This window comes from Oreochromis niloticus, linkage group LG12 (assembly GCF_001858045.2).
Source record: "Oreochromis niloticus isolate F11D_XX linkage group LG12, O_niloticus_UMD_NMBU, whole genome shotgun sequence".
NCBI classification, from domain to species: Eukaryota; Metazoa; Chordata; class Actinopteri; order Cichliformes; family Cichlidae; genus Oreochromis; species Oreochromis niloticus.
In genome coordinates, this window is record NC_031977.2 from 25,415,718 (window position 1) to 25,436,555 (window position 20,838).

The 20,838-nt window shown below is 38.7% G+C and overlaps 2 protein-coding genes across 13 annotated transcripts in view; one reads left to right on the forward strand and one right to left on the reverse strand.

The window, feature by feature from the left end:
- gpat2 (glycerol-3-phosphate acyltransferase 2, mitochondrial) overlaps positions 1–20,838 on the forward strand; it is a 183,377-nt gene that overhangs the window by 49,644 nt on the left and 112,895 nt on the right. The window contains exon 1 of one of the 12 annotated variants that reach the window (XM_005473488.4): positions 7,344–7,402. The exons of the other annotated variants lie outside the window; for them this stretch is intronic. The gene's annotated coding sequence lies outside the window, so the exon portion shown is untranslated. Of the gene's footprint in view, positions 1–7,343; positions 7,403–20,838 lie in introns of those variants that run through there. 12 annotated transcript variants of the gene reach the window in all.
- On the reverse strand, positions 17,288–20,452 carry LOC112848310 (general transcription factor II-I repeat domain-containing protein 2-like). The gene is made up of 2 exons (XM_025911965.1): positions 17,483–20,452; positions 17,288–17,298 (listed from the first exon to the last, which is right to left on the reverse strand). Exon 1 carries the CDS (start codon positions 18,616–18,618, stop codon positions 17,692–17,694), a length of 927 nt encoding a protein of 308 aa, XP_025767750.1. The 5' UTR covers positions 18,619–20,452; the 3' UTR covers positions 17,288–17,298; positions 17,483–17,691.

The window sequence follows — 20,838 nt, forward strand, 5'->3', positions numbered from 1 at the left end:
GTTGCAACTGAACACTTGTTCAGTACTAGTCAGGGCTGGAGACTTTGGTTCCACTTTAAAAGAGGGACAATCCCTCATATTGTTTGACGAATACTTTCATGGGTCATTTTAGATGCTGGGGACAAACAACTGATATGATCTTTTGGTTGTGGAACTTGTCTTATACAAAGGACAGGGCCTGTGTTCAGATGTTATTGATATGTGTAATCATGGAGTGTCCTACTCTAATAGAGGAAAAGTCAGTGCCTCTCAGGAAGTCTGGCCTTTTGAAATGTCACAGCTGTTTCAGAAGACTATCCTTTAAAAGACGAGATTTTAGTCCTTCGTCTTCCACTTGTCTTTCCTCTCCCTTCTCAGTCATGTTCTTTCTTTTTGCACTCCAGTTTCCATTGTTCGTCCTCTCTCTTTGAAGACTTTAAAGCTTTGAAGAATGGCACAGTGTGCTTTTTGATTCAGGAGCAGGTAATGGGGAACAGGACTGTACTGTTGCCTTTAAAGGTGCTGTGTCACACCTTAATAGGTTATTCAGCTTGAGCTTGGTGTGCATATAGATGGATTGTAAAATGAAATACTCTGTATAATCTTCCCTGGGGATTTCCCTTTGGAGGAGACTGCCATATTTTGAGCTGTTATTCAAATCCCTTTATATTGGAGACATTCACCTTTTCAATGAGACTATTGTTGGTGTTTTAACCTGACAATGCGGGAATCTGAGCACTGGTCTTCAAAGTCCAGACAGAAAACTAGTTAAATAAATCTTTTAATTAACAAAAAGGAAAAGTAGGCAAACTGTTGCAGCAAGTAAAGCTCGTGTTTTCAGCATTTAAAAAAATCCTACATTTTTCATTTTAATTTCAATTTAATCCTTATCCCGTTACTTAAAATCTCAAAACTTGTAGATTAACATACAAAAAACAGATATATTTATCTGTCTTTGACTTGTTTCTATGAATTTTTAACTTGAAAATGTCAAACTGCCTCCCCTTTGTGGTTCAGTAATGATACAGACATAGTTTTGAGAGACAAGCAGTGTGGTGGATTGTTCTGTCACCTCACAGCAGGGACCTTTATTTGTGTAGATTGTTCTCTCCGTGTCTGAATGTATTCTCACATGTTTTCCGGACTTCTGCCACAGTCCACACACATGCATGGTGTAAATGGATAGCTTTGAGAGCTATTGAAGTCAAGTTAAAATAACAAACATCAGAAATGTTGGAGAATTGGGTTGTTCTTGATTGCATTATTGTTTGGCTGCTTTTGTAATAAATACAGTTTATACAAGTGACCCGCCACGTGTAAGCATTAGGGAATTTGATAATGATGGTAACATAAGACTTAGGATACATGTTACAAGCTCTAGATCCTTCCATCCATACATCTGTCCATCATTAGGCATGTAACAAGAAATGGGGTCCCTTGACCGTTCACTGTTAAGTGGCACAAAATGGACCCTTCATCTTTCTAATGTATATTATTAGCTCTCTTTTATTATTAGCCTTTTACACATTTAAAAGAGTGCCCTAAAAATTAGCATAACTATATACATTTTTAAAAAGAAAAGGGGGGGGAAAAAAAAAAAAAATCAAATGTTGTGACTTTTGCCATTTTACCACCATATTACGTCCATCCATGTTAACACGATTAACTGTGATACCGTTATGTCCTGATGATGAAGCCTATGATACTTTCACTTCATGCTGAAAGTGAAGAGATGAACTTCCTCTCTCTGTTTGGACAGAGTTACACTTATGCAGCTCTGATATTTGTTTCGGTTTTGTCTCGCAAGAAAAAAATAGTAAACAAAACATAATCTCAGAAAAAAAATTACACATGAAAATCTATTTGTCCTCCTTTTTGGATCTTTTTTCTAAGGGTATAGTCCTCCCACCTCGTGCCAGTGGGGCCCAACTGATATGAGTCTCAAACACTTGACCTTAACATAAAACCTTTACACACTCAGACAGGGAGTGAAGTGCTTTGCTTTACCAAAGGTCACTCCCACAGATTTCTCCCACTCTGCTGCAGAGCTTGGCAGCAAGGAGGAAAAGGGTGAACCCAGCAGGCTGCCGTTTTATGACCTCAGGCTGAATACATTCCTGGACAAATATAGCCTTGATCTGTCTTTACACTACAGTTTTAGGCTTTTAAATGCACCCTCTCAAGCTTAAGACTGACACTGGGTATTTCCGCCTTAGCTCTCAGTTTGGTGAACCAACAAGAGTCTGGTTTTATAAGCATGACAAAATGCCCATACACAAGACTTTCAGACATATGTGCAGGGATTTTGGCTGCATTTGGATGTGAAATGATGACTCAAAGACAAAGTTAGAAGCAGTAGAAAGTCTTACTGTTTTTTTCCTCTTTCAGTGCACCACTACTCTCTGTCACATGCTGCTGCTCTCTCTGTCTCACTGCTCGCACACAGCAGTGAGACAGACAAACTGCTGCAGGAAAGCAAGACTTTATTGCAAAGCAGTTCTGTTCATAGATTTTCATCAAGATGCTTTTTAATGGAAAAAAGACACTTAAGATTCACTAAAAGTCTTGTAAATCTAGTGGCAGTTGCTAAGTTGGCAACAATTAGGTGAACTTCAGTGTGAAAAGTGAATGCCAGAATTCCCAACAAATTAATAACCAAATAGTTCAACAATTGACTATTCCTAAGGTTTATAGCACCCCATGTTTTTAAACAATGCATGCTAGTAAAAAAACACAAGTCCTATATTTGAAAAACTCTGATTACTGCCAAGATTATGACATTAGCCTGTTAATTAGAGCTGGGACAGTTGTTTTGTTTCTTGTGTTATAGATCAGGCACATCCCTTTGCTCTATGACAGTGTGCTTTCACCCCTCCAAAAGCATAATGCAGTTCAAGCCAAGATGACTAAAAGCGAACCTTTGGCCAACAAGATTTATCCAGAGTAAGTAAAACTCCCAAGGTTTTCAAAGGTGAACCTGTGAAAGGATTATTAATGGTTGCCTGCAGCTCCCTTTGCCTACAGATCACTAGGTATGAGATCAGGGTCTGTCACCTGGTATGCATTCGTCAGCACACGACAGTTGGTTGTCGCGCTAACTCTGTCTTGCCCGGGGCTAATGTGCAAGTCTCCTGAGGAGCCCGAGTCAGCTGCCGCCTGTGTATCTTGGTGACTCCCACGCTGGAGGTGGCTGCAACCTGTCAGGGACCAGCGGCTCCCCTTACAAGATGAGCTTTTTCAAAAAAAAAAAAAAAAAAAAAAAAGGTCTGCAGAGTTTATCATTTGAATAAAATTTAAAGTTCAAGAGTTCAGTACATCCTTGTTTGCTAAGTTAATGAATAATTGTGTTAAATAATCAAGATTTACAATATAATTATTGATCAAAATAGCCCTGAACACAGCTCACAGGTTCTTCTCTTCATCACGTTCTCTGTGCAAGTACTGATAATTAAATTTAAATTAAATTGCATTTTGTTTGTATAGCACCAAGTCTTCGAATGTGTGCGGCTAGCCAGCAAATATTCTAATTGTTAACATAACAGATACCGAATGCTGGTAAATCGTTGTGTCCTAAATGATATGCAGCCATCTGCTACTAGATGGAGCTGCAGTCCCGACACAGTTATTGAAAAGTGCCAAAAAACGTTAATCTTTTTTGTTAAGTCTATTATTGTATGTTATTTTGAAGGTGAAAGAATTAGTTCGCAGACGTAAGTCCCGAAATAAGCTTTCTCCGAAAGGGGGACGAGTTCAGTTATTTGGGAGAGGCAGAGTAGAGCTGCTTCTCCGCTACGTCAAAAGGAGCCAGTTGAGTTGTTCGTCCCTGGGTGAGGTGTTCTGGATATGTCCTACCAGAAGGAGATCCTGGGATAGATCCACGATACACTGGAGAGATACCATCTCTTGGCTAGCCTGGGAATACCTCTGTGTTCCCCTGAATGAGCTAAAGGAGGTGGCTGGGGAGAGTATAATGGCAGGTATTCACAGTGCACGATATGAGGCACCAAACAGTTGAGCAGCATTTAAATTATGATTCATTTTTAAAGAATGTCATTAGTTGTTTTAAATGCCCTTGTTTAAACTGTTTTTGACATTGTCCATTACACAGTCCTCAAATTGAACTTTATATGTTTCTTAGTTTTACGATGATGATGCTTTATATTGAATGGTAAAGACCTTACAACAACAGAGAAAACCCCAACATTCAGACAATCCCATAAAAGCAAGCACTTTGCGACAGTGGAAAAGAAAAACTCACTTTCAACAGGAAGAAACCTATGGCAGAACCAGGGTCAGGGAGGGGCAGGCATCTGCTGCTCCACAAGACACGATACATTGTGACACATGTTCATCGTACGTGCTTGAAATATAGAACCTAATTCTGAAAATTTGAAGCATATAAACAGAATCACTAGGAAACAGGCCTGTTCCAAGTTCATAACAAGCTTTATGATATTAGATTTCATGTAAATGTGTTCTTTGTTTCTGCCAGTGAGCCTCATGGGCTTAGGTGTTAACAACATTAAGAGAACTGAATATTGACACAGCGCCTTTCCTGGCGTCTCAAATTCATTTATACTCTGGTCTGTTGGCCTTTGAGATTCTGCTGTTTCTGATCTCTAGCGTTTATAATCTGTGTGACCTCAAATGTGACTGAGTCAGTCACTCCTTGTCTGTCTTTGATTCAGTCAGGCACACACTATGCGCCTCTTTCATCTCTCTTCCCATCGTTTGCTTGTTTTTTTCCTTCCAGCCATAGCAGTGTGATGAGATGAGGACACTCAGTGTCGCTGTTTACAAAAATGACTGCCAACCTGACATTCAACTGTCCATCAGCTGCCTACATGAATTCATATTACCCACTGTGTCTTCCTGCCTGTCATTTTCTCTCTCCATCTCCAACATAACATGCCTTTCTTTCCCACTATCTCAACTCCTCATTCTTTCTTTATTTCCGTTCTTTCCTCAAATCACTCCTCCTCAATCTTCCACAGCTAGCCAAGGTGTCAGCTTTAGCCTTTCCTCCTTTTCTGGCTATTTTTGCTTCCCTTTACCCCTTTACTTCTTACCTCTCCTCTTTGCATTTGTTCATCTCACTTTCCTTTTTAGAGTAAACACAGCGGCCTTCTCACATCTCGCAATGTATCAGTTTGTTTGAACTGGAAACAGCTCTTTCTCCCTCACTTGGGTTTCCTCCCACCACCCTATCGCATTTATCTTCATCCCCTCACTCTTCACATCTTCCCTGTGTGCTTTTCTGTGTCTTCTTCTGCCTGTTTAATGTTGTTCCATCTCCTGTGTATCATTTATCTTCCTCCATTTCTCCTACTTTGAACAACTTGCCTTGCCCTGTAGTTATTTGAGATTAATGTACCTGTCCATATGTCAGGATTTTCTACTAGGCTTGAAGAAGTGTATATATTCCAGGAAACTAGAAAATCTGTCCCAGGCAATCAAAATGTTATCTCAATCGGCTATTCGCCCATTCTTATTTCACTTCCCTGGCAGTTTAAAGTATCTTTTAGTTGATGTATTATGATTGTAGTGCACCAAAAGAGTTGATGCTGTCGAATTTTTTTTTTTGGGGGGGGGGGGGGGGGGGCTGTTCAGATTTGGTCCCTTTCTGTGAGCTGCTCTGCAGAGTTGAAAGACCTTGCCTGTGGGGTCCACATTCAGAGTGGTGGAAATGTCCTCTTCTGATTTTTTCTTTTTTTTTAATCGACAGAAACCTTGCTGATTTCACAGCTCCCCCTCTCTTCCCCTACTGGGCAGATGAAGACCTTTATCCCTCTATTTATCTCTCTGTGACACAGCAAGACTCTGTATTTTCCTGCTTTGCTCTTCATCCACCTCTCCTTTATTTTCCTCATATATTTTCTCACCTTTAACCTGCCACGACTGTTTATCCTGTACACCCTTATTCCTCCCGGGACCCCCCAAAAATCAAAATGTCACTGCAAAGACTCATCCTGTGCTTTCCCTTTCAAAACACATAATTTACACACATTATGCTTTTTAGATTTTTGCTTTATTTGCATATAAAAGTTTGCAAAGTCCACCGAAAAAAGGATTTAATGTGTCCACCAATAAAACCCTGCTGTTTCAGCCACCTGAAATGCTTCATTTGTATCGAGGCTTTTCTTTCCTGAGTTCTATACCTCACTATATAACACACTGCCAAGTGTCTAGGTGTCAAACAAAAGTTACTTCAGATGAAACCATCTGTATCACAGCCAACTATTATTTCTTGTTCTAAACTCTAAAATATCTCAACTGTGTCTCAGCGACCATGCCAAATCCTCCAACTGTTACAAGATTAAATATGTGTTGATGCACTTGCAGGATTTGAGAAAATGAAGAGCCCACAATAGGTGAATACCTGTCTGTTTAGTCTCTGTGCAAAACAAAGCTAATATAGCTAACACTACCATCTTGTCTTCTTCGTGCTGCCACATGTGCGACAGCCACAGTCGCCATTAACGCTTGTTGCTAGGGTCATGCTAATAGATGATGACATTAGAAATTGACAATGGTCAAACTGATTGGCGAAGGCTTGTCAGACAGGGTGATTTTTAGCTAATTTCCCTATTGAGTTATTAAATTAATATCATTTTCATGGTTATGGTGATGCTACAGCAGGCGATAGGATGATATGACCAAACCTAATGTATACGTGTAATATGATAATTGAAGGACACTTAGAAGAAACAGGACATATTAACAGTATGCCTAAAGTGGTTAACATTAGTATTAGCTCTGACTGAATGCCGACAGTTTAGACCTATGATGGATAATTGAATGCTAATTATTTGTGCATGTGTATTGTAGTGACTTCTCATGAATCTCTCCTTTTCTAGGTTTACGTAGCTCCTGTGTTTTTAGCCAGTAGCTACACTGGGCTTTTTAAGAGGAGAACCTTAAGAGAGAGAGGAGCTAAAATGGAGCATGAAAGCAGGTGATCCGGCAATGTGCATGATTAGCGCACTCCCTAAAACATAACCTATAAATAAGCTTAGTAAGCACTTCAAAAACAGTGAATCCTGTAACACACTAAATAGTAATTATTGTGATTAGTACAAAATGTCGATTGATTGACTCAGTGTGTCTCTCTCTCCAGGGTAATACTTTCATAAGAAGAAGCTCGTTAAGAAATGGGTAGTTGGTGTTTTATTGTATTTATTTTTAATGTGGAAATGTAGACCATCTCAGCTCGGGTGCCAGACATCTCTGTCACTACATTTAGTGATTTCTTTTTTGCATATGCCTTAAGCTACTTTTTTCCACCTGAAAACCACCTACCATGAAAATCTATGGGCAGCATTGCTCCAAGGAATTCAATGTCTTTGTTTTCTATGTTCAACAAGTGGGAGAACAGCAAACAGCAGCATCCAGAATGAGTCTGCACACTGTGTGAGAGACAAAAGTAAGATGTATTATGTTAATTCTAACTTTACCTTTGAGTAACCATTTAATATGTAACTAGAGTGGAAATTACAGAACAGAACTTTAACTTATTTGATACATAGGCTGTATGTAAAAGATGGACATAGACGGATGTGATTGTGCTGACGTGTTATTAAACCTTCACTTGAGTGAGAATTCACTGCAAGCTGATAAGGTAGAGACCTGTCAATCACAAGTTAGGCCCACCCTAAGCACATCCTCTTTTATCCCCCTTTTTGACTCTAATTACAACAGTTATTTATAAAATGATTATTGTGTTAAAACCTAGCTAATTAGACCATAATCCTTTCGAGGTTAAGACGTTAGCCAAACATTCAAGCTCATTCCATCATGTCAGCTGAATATTTGATTTGTTGTAAATGTTTAGAAAAATTTTTGTGGCATTTTGCTAAAAGAAAAGGCGACTTTTTACTTTTATTGACAGGTGCCCTTTAATTTTGCTCATGGTTTGAATGTTTTGCATGAATGTACAAATGTTTGCTTGTGTTTGTGTATGTACTGCAAGCTAGGATATGTACACTTCATTTTGATTTTAAATTTTTATCATTTTAGGGAGCACAGTGGTGCAGTGGTTAGCACTGTTACCTCACAGACAGAAGGTCCAAAGACATGAATTTTAGGTTAACTGGTGATTCTTATGTCTTGATGCATACCCAATCATCCAGGTAAGGGAATCCCAGAATTCTGAATTCTGCTGATTCTGTTCATTTGGCCATTGAGTTTTCAACATCCAGATGAACACTAACATTGGAGTGACTTGAACATCTGAATTCAGTAATTTGGATGGATGAGTGGATACTTTTGGTAATATACCGTATTCATTTTAGATTTTCAACTGGGGAAACACCCAAGTGTATGTCTGTCTATTTCATTTTATTTTTCCTTCTGAAGGAAAACTATTCGACCTTGGCACTGTTTTTTTTCATAATTGCTGACTTTCTAAATATGCTGCCAGGCTAGCTTTGCACTTTACTCCTCTGTTGTAGATGGTTGGAAATGCAATTCCAGCAGTTGAAATTGACTGTGAGGCAATAAAGTAAGGCCAGAAAGTAATACCCAGAATTTTGCCTCTGTCACACTTTCGGATCCTCTGTAGTTAAGGTGTTGAATTCAAGTGGAAAAGCTGTTTTGTGCCATAGTTGGCACAGTCAGGCTAAGACAATAAGGTGCAGATTTTCTATTCAAAGTTGAAAGTGAAGCACTGGAGTAGTGGAAAACATCAAGGAGCTATGTGAAGTTGCGCCGTAGTTGGTCCAGAGGTCAGACATTTCTTCGTGTGGCTGTTCTGATAGAAAAGAGACGGCAGTGCTGTTGTTGTGATCTGCTTTACTCTCTCTCTCACTATCATATTACTCCAAATTGCTTATCCGAAAACAATTTTCCCTTACTCACCAAATGCATTTTTTTTCTGTCTCTTATTTCCCTCCCTTCCTGTCCCTCTCCAGTTCAAAAAGTGCTGCTTTGTCACACATCAGCTGAACTTCCTCTTCATATTTACTTTGTAGCACTTTGCAGTGGCAATGGGAGTAGTGTCATCATCATTGAGATGAGTAGAGGCACAGGCATCAGCAGATTTATCAGTTTTCTCCAGGCACATTTAAGCATTAGTGGGAGAGAAAGAGGATCAGGGTGATGAAAGCATGACTAGTGGGCTGTAGTGCAGTGTGGAAGAGGTCATTATGATACTTTGTGTTCATCTTTCTGAAAAGTCTTTATTTGTCCACCATGTGGAGCTTTGATCACCCTTTGTCCTCCCTGCTCTCCTCTAAAAGCTGAAAAGCACTACTGTTAACCTGTGCTCTCATAGCAATTAAACAACTCCCTAAACTCGGAGTTCATAATTAAGCAAATCACTTGTCTGATTGAGTAATTAAAATGGGCCGTGTTGTTCCCATGCCCCAGAAGAATTCAAAAAGCTGTTTGAATTAACTAGCGTGGGCCTCTGTAATCAAATAAACATATTCACTGCATTAGACTGTATAATGCTGTGTGAATTTCTGTGTCACATAGTTCAGTGCAATATGTAAATATCACCTTTGCAAAGCTTTTAATGGTCAGTTTGTGTTGAGAGCTGTTGAGGGGCTGGAGTGAGTGCATACTTGATTGCGTTACTTTGTGTGATGCTCTTGTTATGATTAGTAATAAAAACAAATGCCTCTTAAGATATCACATACTATTTGTATTTCATATCATTTATATTTTTGGTACTAATGTAATGAAGTCTAATGCAAAGTAAACACTTTATTCTTACAGGTGGTAACAAGTACTTAGTGGAGGTACAGTCGTACTTAAAGTTGTTGTACATGTGCAAATATGACAAAATTGTTTTGACAGTATCAGATTACTTATTAAATACTGTGTAGCAATTTTTATCAATCTTATGATACTTTTAAGTGTCAAGATATGAAAAAGTGCATTTTGTAGGAGCATACATGAACTGACTCAACCATCCACCTTGAAACAATGGAAGCTGATTCGTTTAAATGAATGCATTGATGCCAGGCTATTACCATTTCCCTCCTGTCCTAATTAATTGCACTGTGAAAATTTCCCCTCAAACTCTTGTCTCGAGCTTGACAGTTTGTTTGATGTGTGTGACTTTCCCTTGTTCTCTGTTGGATCCCGTCCGTTGCCGTGCACCGTGACTCCTGGGCAGAGTGAGAGCTACCCCACACACAACACACACACACACACACACGCGCGCGCACGTACGTTCCTGGCCTTCCCTGTGCTACTAATTACCTTGTTTCCCATCTGGACTATCTGGCACTAGTGGCGCTCTTTCTCTTCTTTATCCATCTCCTAATTTTCTTTTCTCCACTTTTTCAGCTGCCTGCCTGATCAGTATGAAAATTGTTTTCCATGACCATAGTGATCCAGCTTTACAAACTTATATGAGAGCAGTTTTCATTTGTTATAATTATTAATGTAGAAAATATGAGCTAATCACCACAAGCAGATGGGAGATATTTTGTTTAGTTTGTTTTGTGTAATAAACTGTTCCTAACAAAGTACAACAAAAAAGTAATTATGAATATTGTAATGTTAAATCTTAAGTCTTGAGAGGACTGGAAAAGGTTTTCACTGAGATTATTTTTCTCTATCTGTCTTACCCTTCATCCAGTCCCTATTGCAGAAAATAACTATCACAGCATGATGCTGTGGCCTCTGTGTGGCCACTGGACTGTAAATAAAAGAACAAAGTTTCTGGGTCTGAAAGACGAGGCCAGTTCGGAAGTATTTTAAATCTGTATTCTTTTTAATAACCAGCAGTTGGCGGCTCCTCTGGTTGGCTAAAGAACGCTAACTGTGCAGAAGCCTATGGTGCAACAACCACATGGTTAATACTTGATTTGTGACCTCAGGAAGCACTTTCCCGTTGCTTGTTTTGTTTATTTTTGTTGACTGTAACATGCAGCTAATTTTGTAAATTAGAGACAACCACAACTTTGCTTACTATGCCCTGGTATTCTATAAAATACTTCTTCTGCTTCAGTCAGTTTTTGTCCAATATGAACAAAGGGTTTAATTTATAGTGACCATTGACGTCTTGGTTACATTTCTGACCAAGACTCTGTGTCCTTGATTACGCAATTTGACTGAATGGCCAGAAGAGTAAGATTTTTGGTTCTAGATTTCTTCATTTTTAGCAATGAGTGAATCTCTTGTGCACTTAGGCCTTTTTGATGTTGCATAAAATTTCTTTTGTTCTTTCTAAAATCTATGCCTGGATAAATCTGGGGTCTACCATCTGAGGACAGTTGTCAAGCTCATGGCCTGATTTTGACTTGCAACGATATCTATGAGACCTTGTATAAGTGCTTGTTTATAAGTGCACTTGAAGTTGTAGAGTGTTTTAGGGAACCATGGTATAAGGATGCACCAGAGCTAACAAAGCATATAAAGCAGAGTTCATGGTACCTATTTTGTGTTTGTTTGCCTATGCAGAGTAAAGGATGTGGACTGTGCAACTAATATAGCCATGATTCCTCCAAAACAACCAACAGTGTGTAGCCTGATTGAGATGAAACTACGTGTTTGGTTGGACCTGAACATAAAAGAGAGCAATGAGCAGAGTTCAGCATGAAGAAAAATAAGCACAAATATAGTTGGGGTTTTTTTGTGTGATGTTAGATGTTTTTCTCCAAAAATGAGTTTTTTAAAACCTAAAAGAATACACTCCACCTGCTCTTTTAAATATTAATGAAAGATTAATAGGTTGTTTATACATAATAAATTAGTATTTTAAAATTTGTTGTAGACACTTATTATGACGGAATTCTTGGCCCAGTTTAAAATGAACCTGAACCATACTAAATGACGGGATCGAATATGAACAGTATGTAAGGGTTAAATAAGACAAGCCAGTGTTTTATTGTCAGTAATTATTTAACACTACAAAAGCCTGTTTTTCCTCTGTCATTGTGGAATATTAAGACTGACGAGAAAACAATAAACTCACTGTGCATTTTAGGATAAGTCAAAACTAAATGTGGAAAACTTGAGTCTGAAAACTTCAGAATCCTCTTCAGATAATTACCTTGCCTAGAATTATGATTGAGCTTTTACCTCCATCACTGACGATGTTACAAGGCGGCACAACAGTTTCTCATTTTTCCCTTTTTTTTCAAAACGTCTCGCTGACTGCTTGGCAGCAAATCAGACAGCTCTGCTCCAAATTAAGCACTCCTGTGTCAGCATCTGTTTCTCATATTTATTTGCCTTTTGTAGATGTGCCAAAAAGTTAATGTTTCTGTTCAGTCCGATATTAATTTATGGTTTTTGACAGATGTGACTGCCCTTTCAGGTGGTGGTTCTGAGGAGTAAAGTCCTTTATTTGAGGTGCCCCTCAACACTTTGTCAGTTGCTGTGAGGTCACTGAGAGTTCAGTAGACGTTATTACACAATAGTCTTTATAATCTAAGTTTTCATTACTCAGCAGATCACTTTTTTTTTTCTCCGCTGGCCAAATCTCTGTGTAATTTAGAATTCATGGACAGAGAAACAAGGTTAGCCTTTTATTTAGTGACTCTGATGATTTGTGACAGGGAGAAAATTAGACCATTAAAACCAGCAATGAAAATAATCCTCATAGCATGTTATTATGTGTTACTGGCAACATCTTTGTATTAAGATTTTATTCATGTTCAATAGGTTCTAGATATCTGCTCCAATATTTATGATTCTGTGGTCAAATGAAATGTTATAGCCTAGTCGCATTGTAGTCTTTTATCTTTTTAAACAGAGTAGCTCAGGCTGAAATTGATGGAATAACATAAATATTCATGTATAGTGAGATTTTGATTTGGATGTATGACATCAAGAAGAAAGATCAGTCACAATATGTGGCTGTCCCCCCAAAAATTGGTTAGTGATAATATTTTGTTTTATAAACAGTGTTAAAGTTTTCTAATTAATCAGAATATCTTAAAACAGACATAATATTAAAACAAAATATACTTTATAAAAAAAACTACTAAGGCTTCAGCCTTAGTAGGCCTAGAGACCGACCCCTGATTGGGGGGGGGATGTATATTCCCCAACTGTGCAGTGAGTGGTTGCTGGTAATCTCTGTGTGACATCAATTGTAAAGAGGGGTGTTTCACAAAAAAACTTCAATTTGTTTGGTTGCCTTTCCCTGCACAACCTTTGGAGAGTATTCCCAAATAGTTGATTCTGTTCATCTGGACGTAGCGTTTTTGGGAGAACGTCTCATCACTCATCCAAGTGACTTCTTCAGTCTCAGCTGGATGTGGCAGAGTAAATGTGGTTATTTAGACATTTGTCAAAGCTTGGAAGGCACCTAAAGAATGCTCCAGGCGATCCAGGAGAGAAGAAGGACAACTGCTACCTAAGCAAAAACCCTTAGTGTGATCCCTTGTGTGTCATGAGTATCGGAACAGCTAAGACGCATTTTCTCAAACACTGCGTCTGTCTCTGTGTTTGAGGACAAGGCAGCATCTTCAATTGGCTGCACCATTTATTCATTTTGTTTACTTTGGTCTTAGTCAGTGATGGGGATAACGACGTTACAAGTAACGGCGTTACTAACAGAGTTACTTTGTTCAGTAACGAGTAATCTAACTAATTACTATTTCTATCGTTACAACGCCGTTACCCTTACTAACAAGGAAATGCGGTGCGGTCGCGTTACTATTTTTCAACAAACAGACGGTTGAAGCTGTGTTCAGCTTACTGCACGTAAGTAATCTGGGCGCTACAGCTTTAAGCAGCTGCGCGCGCTCCCGCGGACGGCAATCATGATCACTTTTTGGCGCAACACCTGGAGCTAGGGGGCAAAACAATCGCATGAGTGCTGCTGTTTGACTGAGGAAGAATAAAGTAGTCGTGGTAAGCCAATCACACGACCACTTTAAGATGACAAAGCAACAAGGTGATATATACCAGTTGTGTTGATGGGCCACGTAAAACCAGAGTCATGATCATCAATATATAGGCGTGTTTATTCCTGAATGGTTTCGTCACGTTTACTGTCTAAGGACAGCGCTAGCAAGCACTCTCTGCTTATGACCAAAAAATAAAAAAACAAAACAAAAAAACAGCCTGTTGGTGTTGGTGGAAAAATGCACCATGTCGACCAATCAAAAATGATATGGCAACATGACATTTGGTTGTTTGGGAAGAGGGGGAAGTTTTAGGAGTGACGGCGAGAGAGAGAGAGAGAGGGAAAGAAAGCAGAAAAAGAAAGAGAGCGCGAGTTTTGAGATGTGAGAGATTTGTGACATTTAGCATGTTTGGAGTGTGTAGTTAATGTGTTGTCTTGTGTAGTTAGTGTGTAGTGTTGTGGATAGTTTTGTGTTGTGTGTCAGAACAATGAGGTGACTGCTGTCTCCAGGTATCAGGCTGTGATGTTCTCCTTTATAGTGGACAGAAATTATTTTTTTGGAGTGGTACAAATAATTTATGCGGCATCTTATTTAATGCAGAACACCTGATTGTTATGTAAATAGTTTGAAATGGTTATTAAAAAAAGAGGGTAAAAGGTAAATACCTGCAAATAACTTTGTTGTTTGCAAAACCTGTGCATAGGATTTTAAAATTGACAATTTATATTTGCATTTAAAGTTATGAAATATGATTCAATAAACATGTTTGTGGTTGTTACAGTAAAAAATGTAACTTTCTATGCAGATTTTGTTTTTTGTCTGATTTTAGATCAATTTTGTTAATACAGTATGTCAAAATAAAAACATAACTGTAAATTCCGACACGTGAGGTTGTGCTGAAAAGAGTGATACCAAACAAAGTAAAGTAAATAGTAAATAGTCAAATAGGCAAAGTAAATAGTTTTTAAAGGTCAAATGTAGAGGTAAAATCAAAAATGGCCAATTATACTCTGGACCCCAGAGGGTTAAACATTTTTTTTTTAAGTAACGCAAAAGTTACTTTTCAAGTAATTAATTAATTTTAGAATCTTGTAACTCAGTTACTAACTCAGTTACTTTTTTGAAGAAGTAACTAGTAACTATAATTAATTACTTTTTCAAAGTAACTTGCCCAACACTGGTCTTAGTTGCCCACAATCAGAGCTACTGGCTGAGGAACGCCTTCTCCTGAATATACCGGAACTTGCTTTTGCTTGCCTTGTGATGGCCAAAGTGTCAAAAATAAAACAAGGCAAATAATATATTTAAATACCTACCTAGGTTTTAACCTTTCCCTCCAGATGTACCTCGAGAAAAACTATTACAGTGGGGCTTTACTTTCTAGAGCATGCCTCGTCTTGGAACAAATACAAATAAATGGAAAAAATTGATGTCCAATAAGAAAGATTGCATAATAATCATGTGTCAAATAATAGTCTATTTCATGGCAGATGAACAACAGTTATTTCAGCATCAAGTCATCGTCGCTGTGAAATGACACAATTTCCCAGATAATACGCAGTACAGTACATCATGCAACATTGTAAAGTCTTCTAATAAAGTTAAGCAACAAAATAAATAAATGTGGTATAAAATATAGCATTATACAACAGTGAAGAGAAGAGGAAAGCACATTCTCTCAATCAATCTTCTTAGTTGGTCCTAAATCGTTGCTAGTAACAGGATTGTTCTGATGCTGGGAATAAACAGAGCAGCAGTGGTTATAAATTGTCAAACATTTTTCTTTAATATTTGGTCTAAACTTTGCTGGCAGACTAATAAAAAAAAAAATTGGCAAGAAAGTAGGCTGATGAGTGGGAAAGGGGATAAATAACACACATCATAACAATAGAAAACAACAACGATAATAAAAGGTCCTAATAGATGATCATATAATAATAATAATAATAATATTATTATTATTATTATTATTATTATTATTATTATTATTATTATTATTATTATATCGTGTAACCTTTACTATGGAAAATATTTTGGAACATGTCCACGCACATAATCAAACACATAATTTATCTGCTGCTGTAAACAACTTCAAGCAGAAGAAAGTATATTTTACTTTATTGTTTTGCCAAATCAATAAAAATGATCACTACAGAGAAGTTTTTTGATTATATAAAATTGGGAAACATCTGTCTAGATTGCTGAAAATATTGAACAGATAGGCCTATATCATAGAAATTTTTTTTGACAGATTTTCTAATTATCTTATCAATGTAGGGCTCAGTAACAGCCCTAGACACTAGTTAGTGACCATCTGTCAGATGCTTGTCATTAGGGGAAAATGGGCGTTCCCTGACCGACTAATAAACCCACCAAACAATCACCAGTTGATTGGGAAAACTCAATTTTGTGGGATTGGGTTCTACAGGTTGCTTGCGTGAAATTGGTATTAAGTGGCGGCATATACTGCTTTGGTTGCTACCAGGTTGTTATAGTTGCCTGAAGATTGCATTGAAGACACGGCTGTTTTGCAAACACTTGTCAGCTGCTTGCCAAGTGAGACACTGAAAAGTGCAAACTAGAAATAGAAACCATTTGCCTTTACAGTAAAAGTTTCACCATTTGAAACGTGCTCTTTGCAACAGGCAGTTTTTACTTTCAAGTGTTCTTTCCAGTAGCACCTTTAAATTTTACTACAGTTCAGAGAGTAGTGTTTTCTGATGAGTCGGCCTTTTTCATGTTAAATCAGGGTCAACCTCTGGAATTTTGTTGTAAATGTAAAAAAAAAAAATTAAAACAGGTGTTTAGTGCAGGGCTGTCTTTGCAACTGATTTCACTCAACACCAGCCATCATCTTCCAGCAACCAGCTGAATTCGCATTCTTCCTAATCTACTGGAGGTTGCCAAAGGGTAACCGACTGGTCTCTAGGCCTGTGTGATTTATAGGGAGACTCTAGAACAGGGGTCCCCAAACTTTTTCCAGTGAGGGCCACATAACTTTTTCCTTCTCTGATGGGGGGCCAGGGTCAGTTTGTAACAGAAAAAGTGTGACGATAGCAGGTTTGCCGAAATGTAAACATTTATTGTTTTCCAGAAAGCCACACATAACCAAATATTAATAACCCTTTCCGAGATCAAATAACCCTCTCTGGGTTCTTCACAGAAAAAATTAACGTAGGAAATACTTAATAACACTATTTATGACATCAATAAATAATCAAATAACCCTCTTTGGGTTCTTCACAGAAAAAAAGTCAGGAAATATATAATAACAGTATTTCTGAAATCAATAATAACCAAATAACCCTCTCTGGGTTCTTCACAGAAAGAAAGTTTCTGTTGTGCCGTGCACAATCTTACGCTTCAGTTGTCAGAGCAGAATCTCTTAAATGACACATATGAGCAGTCTCTCAAAGTTCTTGTGTTCTTTCCTTATAATCCAGTTTTGTAGGTTCCAGTAGGGTAGCCTAGTAGACACCACTGTTTGCTCTCTCTCATCAACTTCCCTCTGAAAACCACAAAGCAAGCAGGCTGAGAAACCCAACTAAGTGATACAGCACCTACACAGCACAAAACATTTTCACAAGCTTTTTTCAATGGTTGTGGAGATGGATTTTATCCCAGTAGATTTTATAATGATTATATTTGTTTATGCTCAGAATAACTCATTCAAGTCACAAAAGTGAGCTTACCTATGTACTGTATGTTCATCAGTGTGAACTGTGGGCCTGCATTTGGCCGGTGAGAAGTTGAATGTCCGGTTCCATTCTAGTCACAGCCACTCTCAAACACTGATGCAGATGTTCATCTGTCAATCTTGATCTCATTGGAGATTTCATGAGTTTCATGCGTGAAAAGGTTTGCTCGCACATATACGTGCTGCCAAAAAGTGTGGACATCTTCATTGCGTGTTTTTTTTTATGTTAGGGTACGTGTCATTTGGGAGGGCGGCATAGAAGTCAACGAGACTGTTGGGCTTGAATGCGTCTTTCAGAACATCACAGTTCTGTAACTCGGCCAGTTCAAACTGATAAAAAGACTGGGCTTCATCGATGTCGGCAACAAAGGGGTTTTGGAAAAGACGGATTTCTTTTGCATGAGCATGTAGTTGACGGAATCGCACACTCAATTCCGCCTTCAGCATTTCCAGTGCTTCCACACACTTTTCAGCTGGGAACAGGACCGCTGGGTTCTCTGCAGAAAGGTTTTGGGTAGCAGGGAGATGGGTGAAGTTGTGCTTTTTCACTTGTTCCAAAAGCAGCGTTAGTTTCAACTCCAATGCTTTTATGTGGGAATACATGTCACAAATGAGTTTCCTCTGGCCTTGTAGCTGCAAGTTAAGGCCGTTCAGCATTTCCGTCACGTCTGTTAAAAATGCGAGGTGCCACTTCCATTCCTGGTCGATCAGCTCTGGGACCGTTTTGCCTTTTGAATGAAGAAATGCGTTAATTTCGGGTAGGAGCTCGTAAAAACGCCTCAAAACTCTGCCGCGGCTCAACCATCGGACCTCTGTGTAGTACAGCACATCTCCGTACGCAGATTCCAGTTCAGACAGGAATTGTTGGAACTGCCTGTGTTTAAGTCCATTTGCTCTGATGAAGTTTATGCATGATACCACAGCCTTCATGACAGACTCCCACTTCAACACTTTGCAGCAAAGCGCTTGCTGGTGAATTATGCAGTGGACTTGTAGAGGGGCAGTGAGACCCCGTTCTTCCATCTCGCGGTTCATGCGTCCTATTAGGCCCCGAGATGCGCCCACCATACAAGGAGCCCCGTCAGTCGTGATGCTAGCAAGCTTTGCCCAGTCCAGATCCAACTCTTCCATTGTTTGACATACTTTGTCGAAAATATCCTCCCCGTCGTAGTGCCTTTCAGACTTTGGAGGGCTGCCAGCTCCTCGCACATCTCAAAGTTTGCGCTAACTCCACGAATAAAAATAAGAAGCTGCCCTGTGTCCTGTACGTCCGTGCTCTCATCCAGTGCTAATGAAAAAAAGTCAAATTCTTTCGTCTTTTGCTGCAGCTGGGCATATACATTACCCCCTATTTCTTCCACGCGTCTGGTGATTGTGCTCGCCGATAGACTGACAGCATTAAAGACATCTTTCTTATCGGGACACACCTCCTCCATGACAACATTCAAACATTTCTTGACAAACTCTCCCTCAGTGAAAGGTTTACCGTAGCTTGCTATCAGTTGAGCAACACGAAAGCTGGCCCGAGCTGATGACTGGTTCAGCTGAGTTTGGCGTACAAATGCAGTCTCCTGAGCTAACAGTCCACTTTTTAGCTTTGAGATTTTGTCTGTTCGCATTTGGCCTTGCAAGCTATCATACTTGTCTTTGTGACGGCATTCATAATGTCGGTGCAGATTGTATTCTTTGAATACCGCCACCGTCTCTTGACAGATGAGACAAACAGCCTTTTCTTTGCATTGAACAAAAAAAATAATCGTGTGTCCACTGTAGGTTAAATACCCTGCATTCTGAATCAATTTTTCTCTTACCTAACCTTTTTGCCATTATTCCGTTCGGGGGGGGGGGTCACGTTCACGTTCTGGGCAAAGTGAGGTCGTAGTAGCAAAAAATTTTTTTAGGGTGTTTCACAATTCAAATCAAATGAGCTTTATTGACATGAGGAAACATTTCCTGAGATTCAGTCGGGCAGGCCCACTACACCCCAGTGTTCTATGGGTGCATTAGTGTCGATCGCGTGGCCAGACTGAAAAAATAATAATGCATCTCTAATATTGTTCAGGGGGCCGGGTCAAATGTGGAGGTGGGCCGTAGTTTGGGGACCACTGCTCTAGAATATGAACAACCAGCAGAAAGCAAATCCAGATAAGTATAGACAGGTACAGCTTCTTATTAGACTTAGTAATAATTTTTTACTTTAATGGCCATTATAGCCAGTGTTTCCAGAAGCTGGTACTCCTAACGTCCTTGCTAGTTAGATGACAAAACCAAGGACTAACAAATTTGAAAATATGACGGATGTTGAATCTTAAAGGCATTGTGTCATTCTGGCAAATATCATTGCTTTTCATAGGTGTTCCAGAGGAATGACATGTAACACTCCAAGCTTTACAAAACTGACGTTCGGCATAGCAACCAAGGATTTTTTAACGTTAAAGCATGAATTACCTTGAAAAAATCCAAAAGGAAAAGAAATTACCACAAAATTAGTTTTGATATATCTGACTTTTTTAAAAAAAAAAAAGATGTTGCTTTTTGGTAATTCAGTGCAACACCTGCTTCTGAGGCCTGATGGCTATCCCTAAAATGATCTATAAAACTGAATGACACTGTTTTGTTTTTTTCTGTTCTTTTTTTCTTTTTTTGCCTATCAAAATTTCAAAGTGTGCCAATGTTGACAAATGTTAAAATGCTTTGGGATACAGAGATATCCAGCCAATAAGATACCAGGCTTACAACACCAGGTCTTAAAATAGTGTCGACTTGGTAGAATTTGCTCAGATGTTGCAGCCAAACAACAAAATGACAGCTTAATAAAAGACATAAGCTGACACGGCTAAAACAGTTTCTGGCAGCTCCCACTTATTACACTGAATTATATGGTGGGTTTCTTTGAGTAAACAACCCAAAGCATTACACACATTTTGGCTTATTTATCATGTATTTTCAGCTGCTGCGCAAAATCAGTGAGGCTAAATTTAAATCAAAGTAGTAAACAAAGTAATGTTTGTTTATTATTTGAACAATACATTTAAAAAATGAAACTACTATGGAATTGTGTTAGTGGAAACAGGTTGGCTCCTATGAATAAAATGTAAAAAAAATTAATGCTATGAAATTTTAAAATTTTAAATCCATTCAGAATAGAGTTAAAACATAGAAGGCTTATAACACAAACATAAAATGTTGTCAGTCCAATTGTGCCTCTAAAGTAAGACAAGTATTTGTTATACAAGCTGAAGGCAACTTTATCAGGAAAGGGCAGAGCAGGCTGTACCTGCTGCGGAGACTCAGGTCGTTTGGAGTAGAGGGCCCACTTCTGAAGACCTTCTATGACTCTGTGGTGGCCTC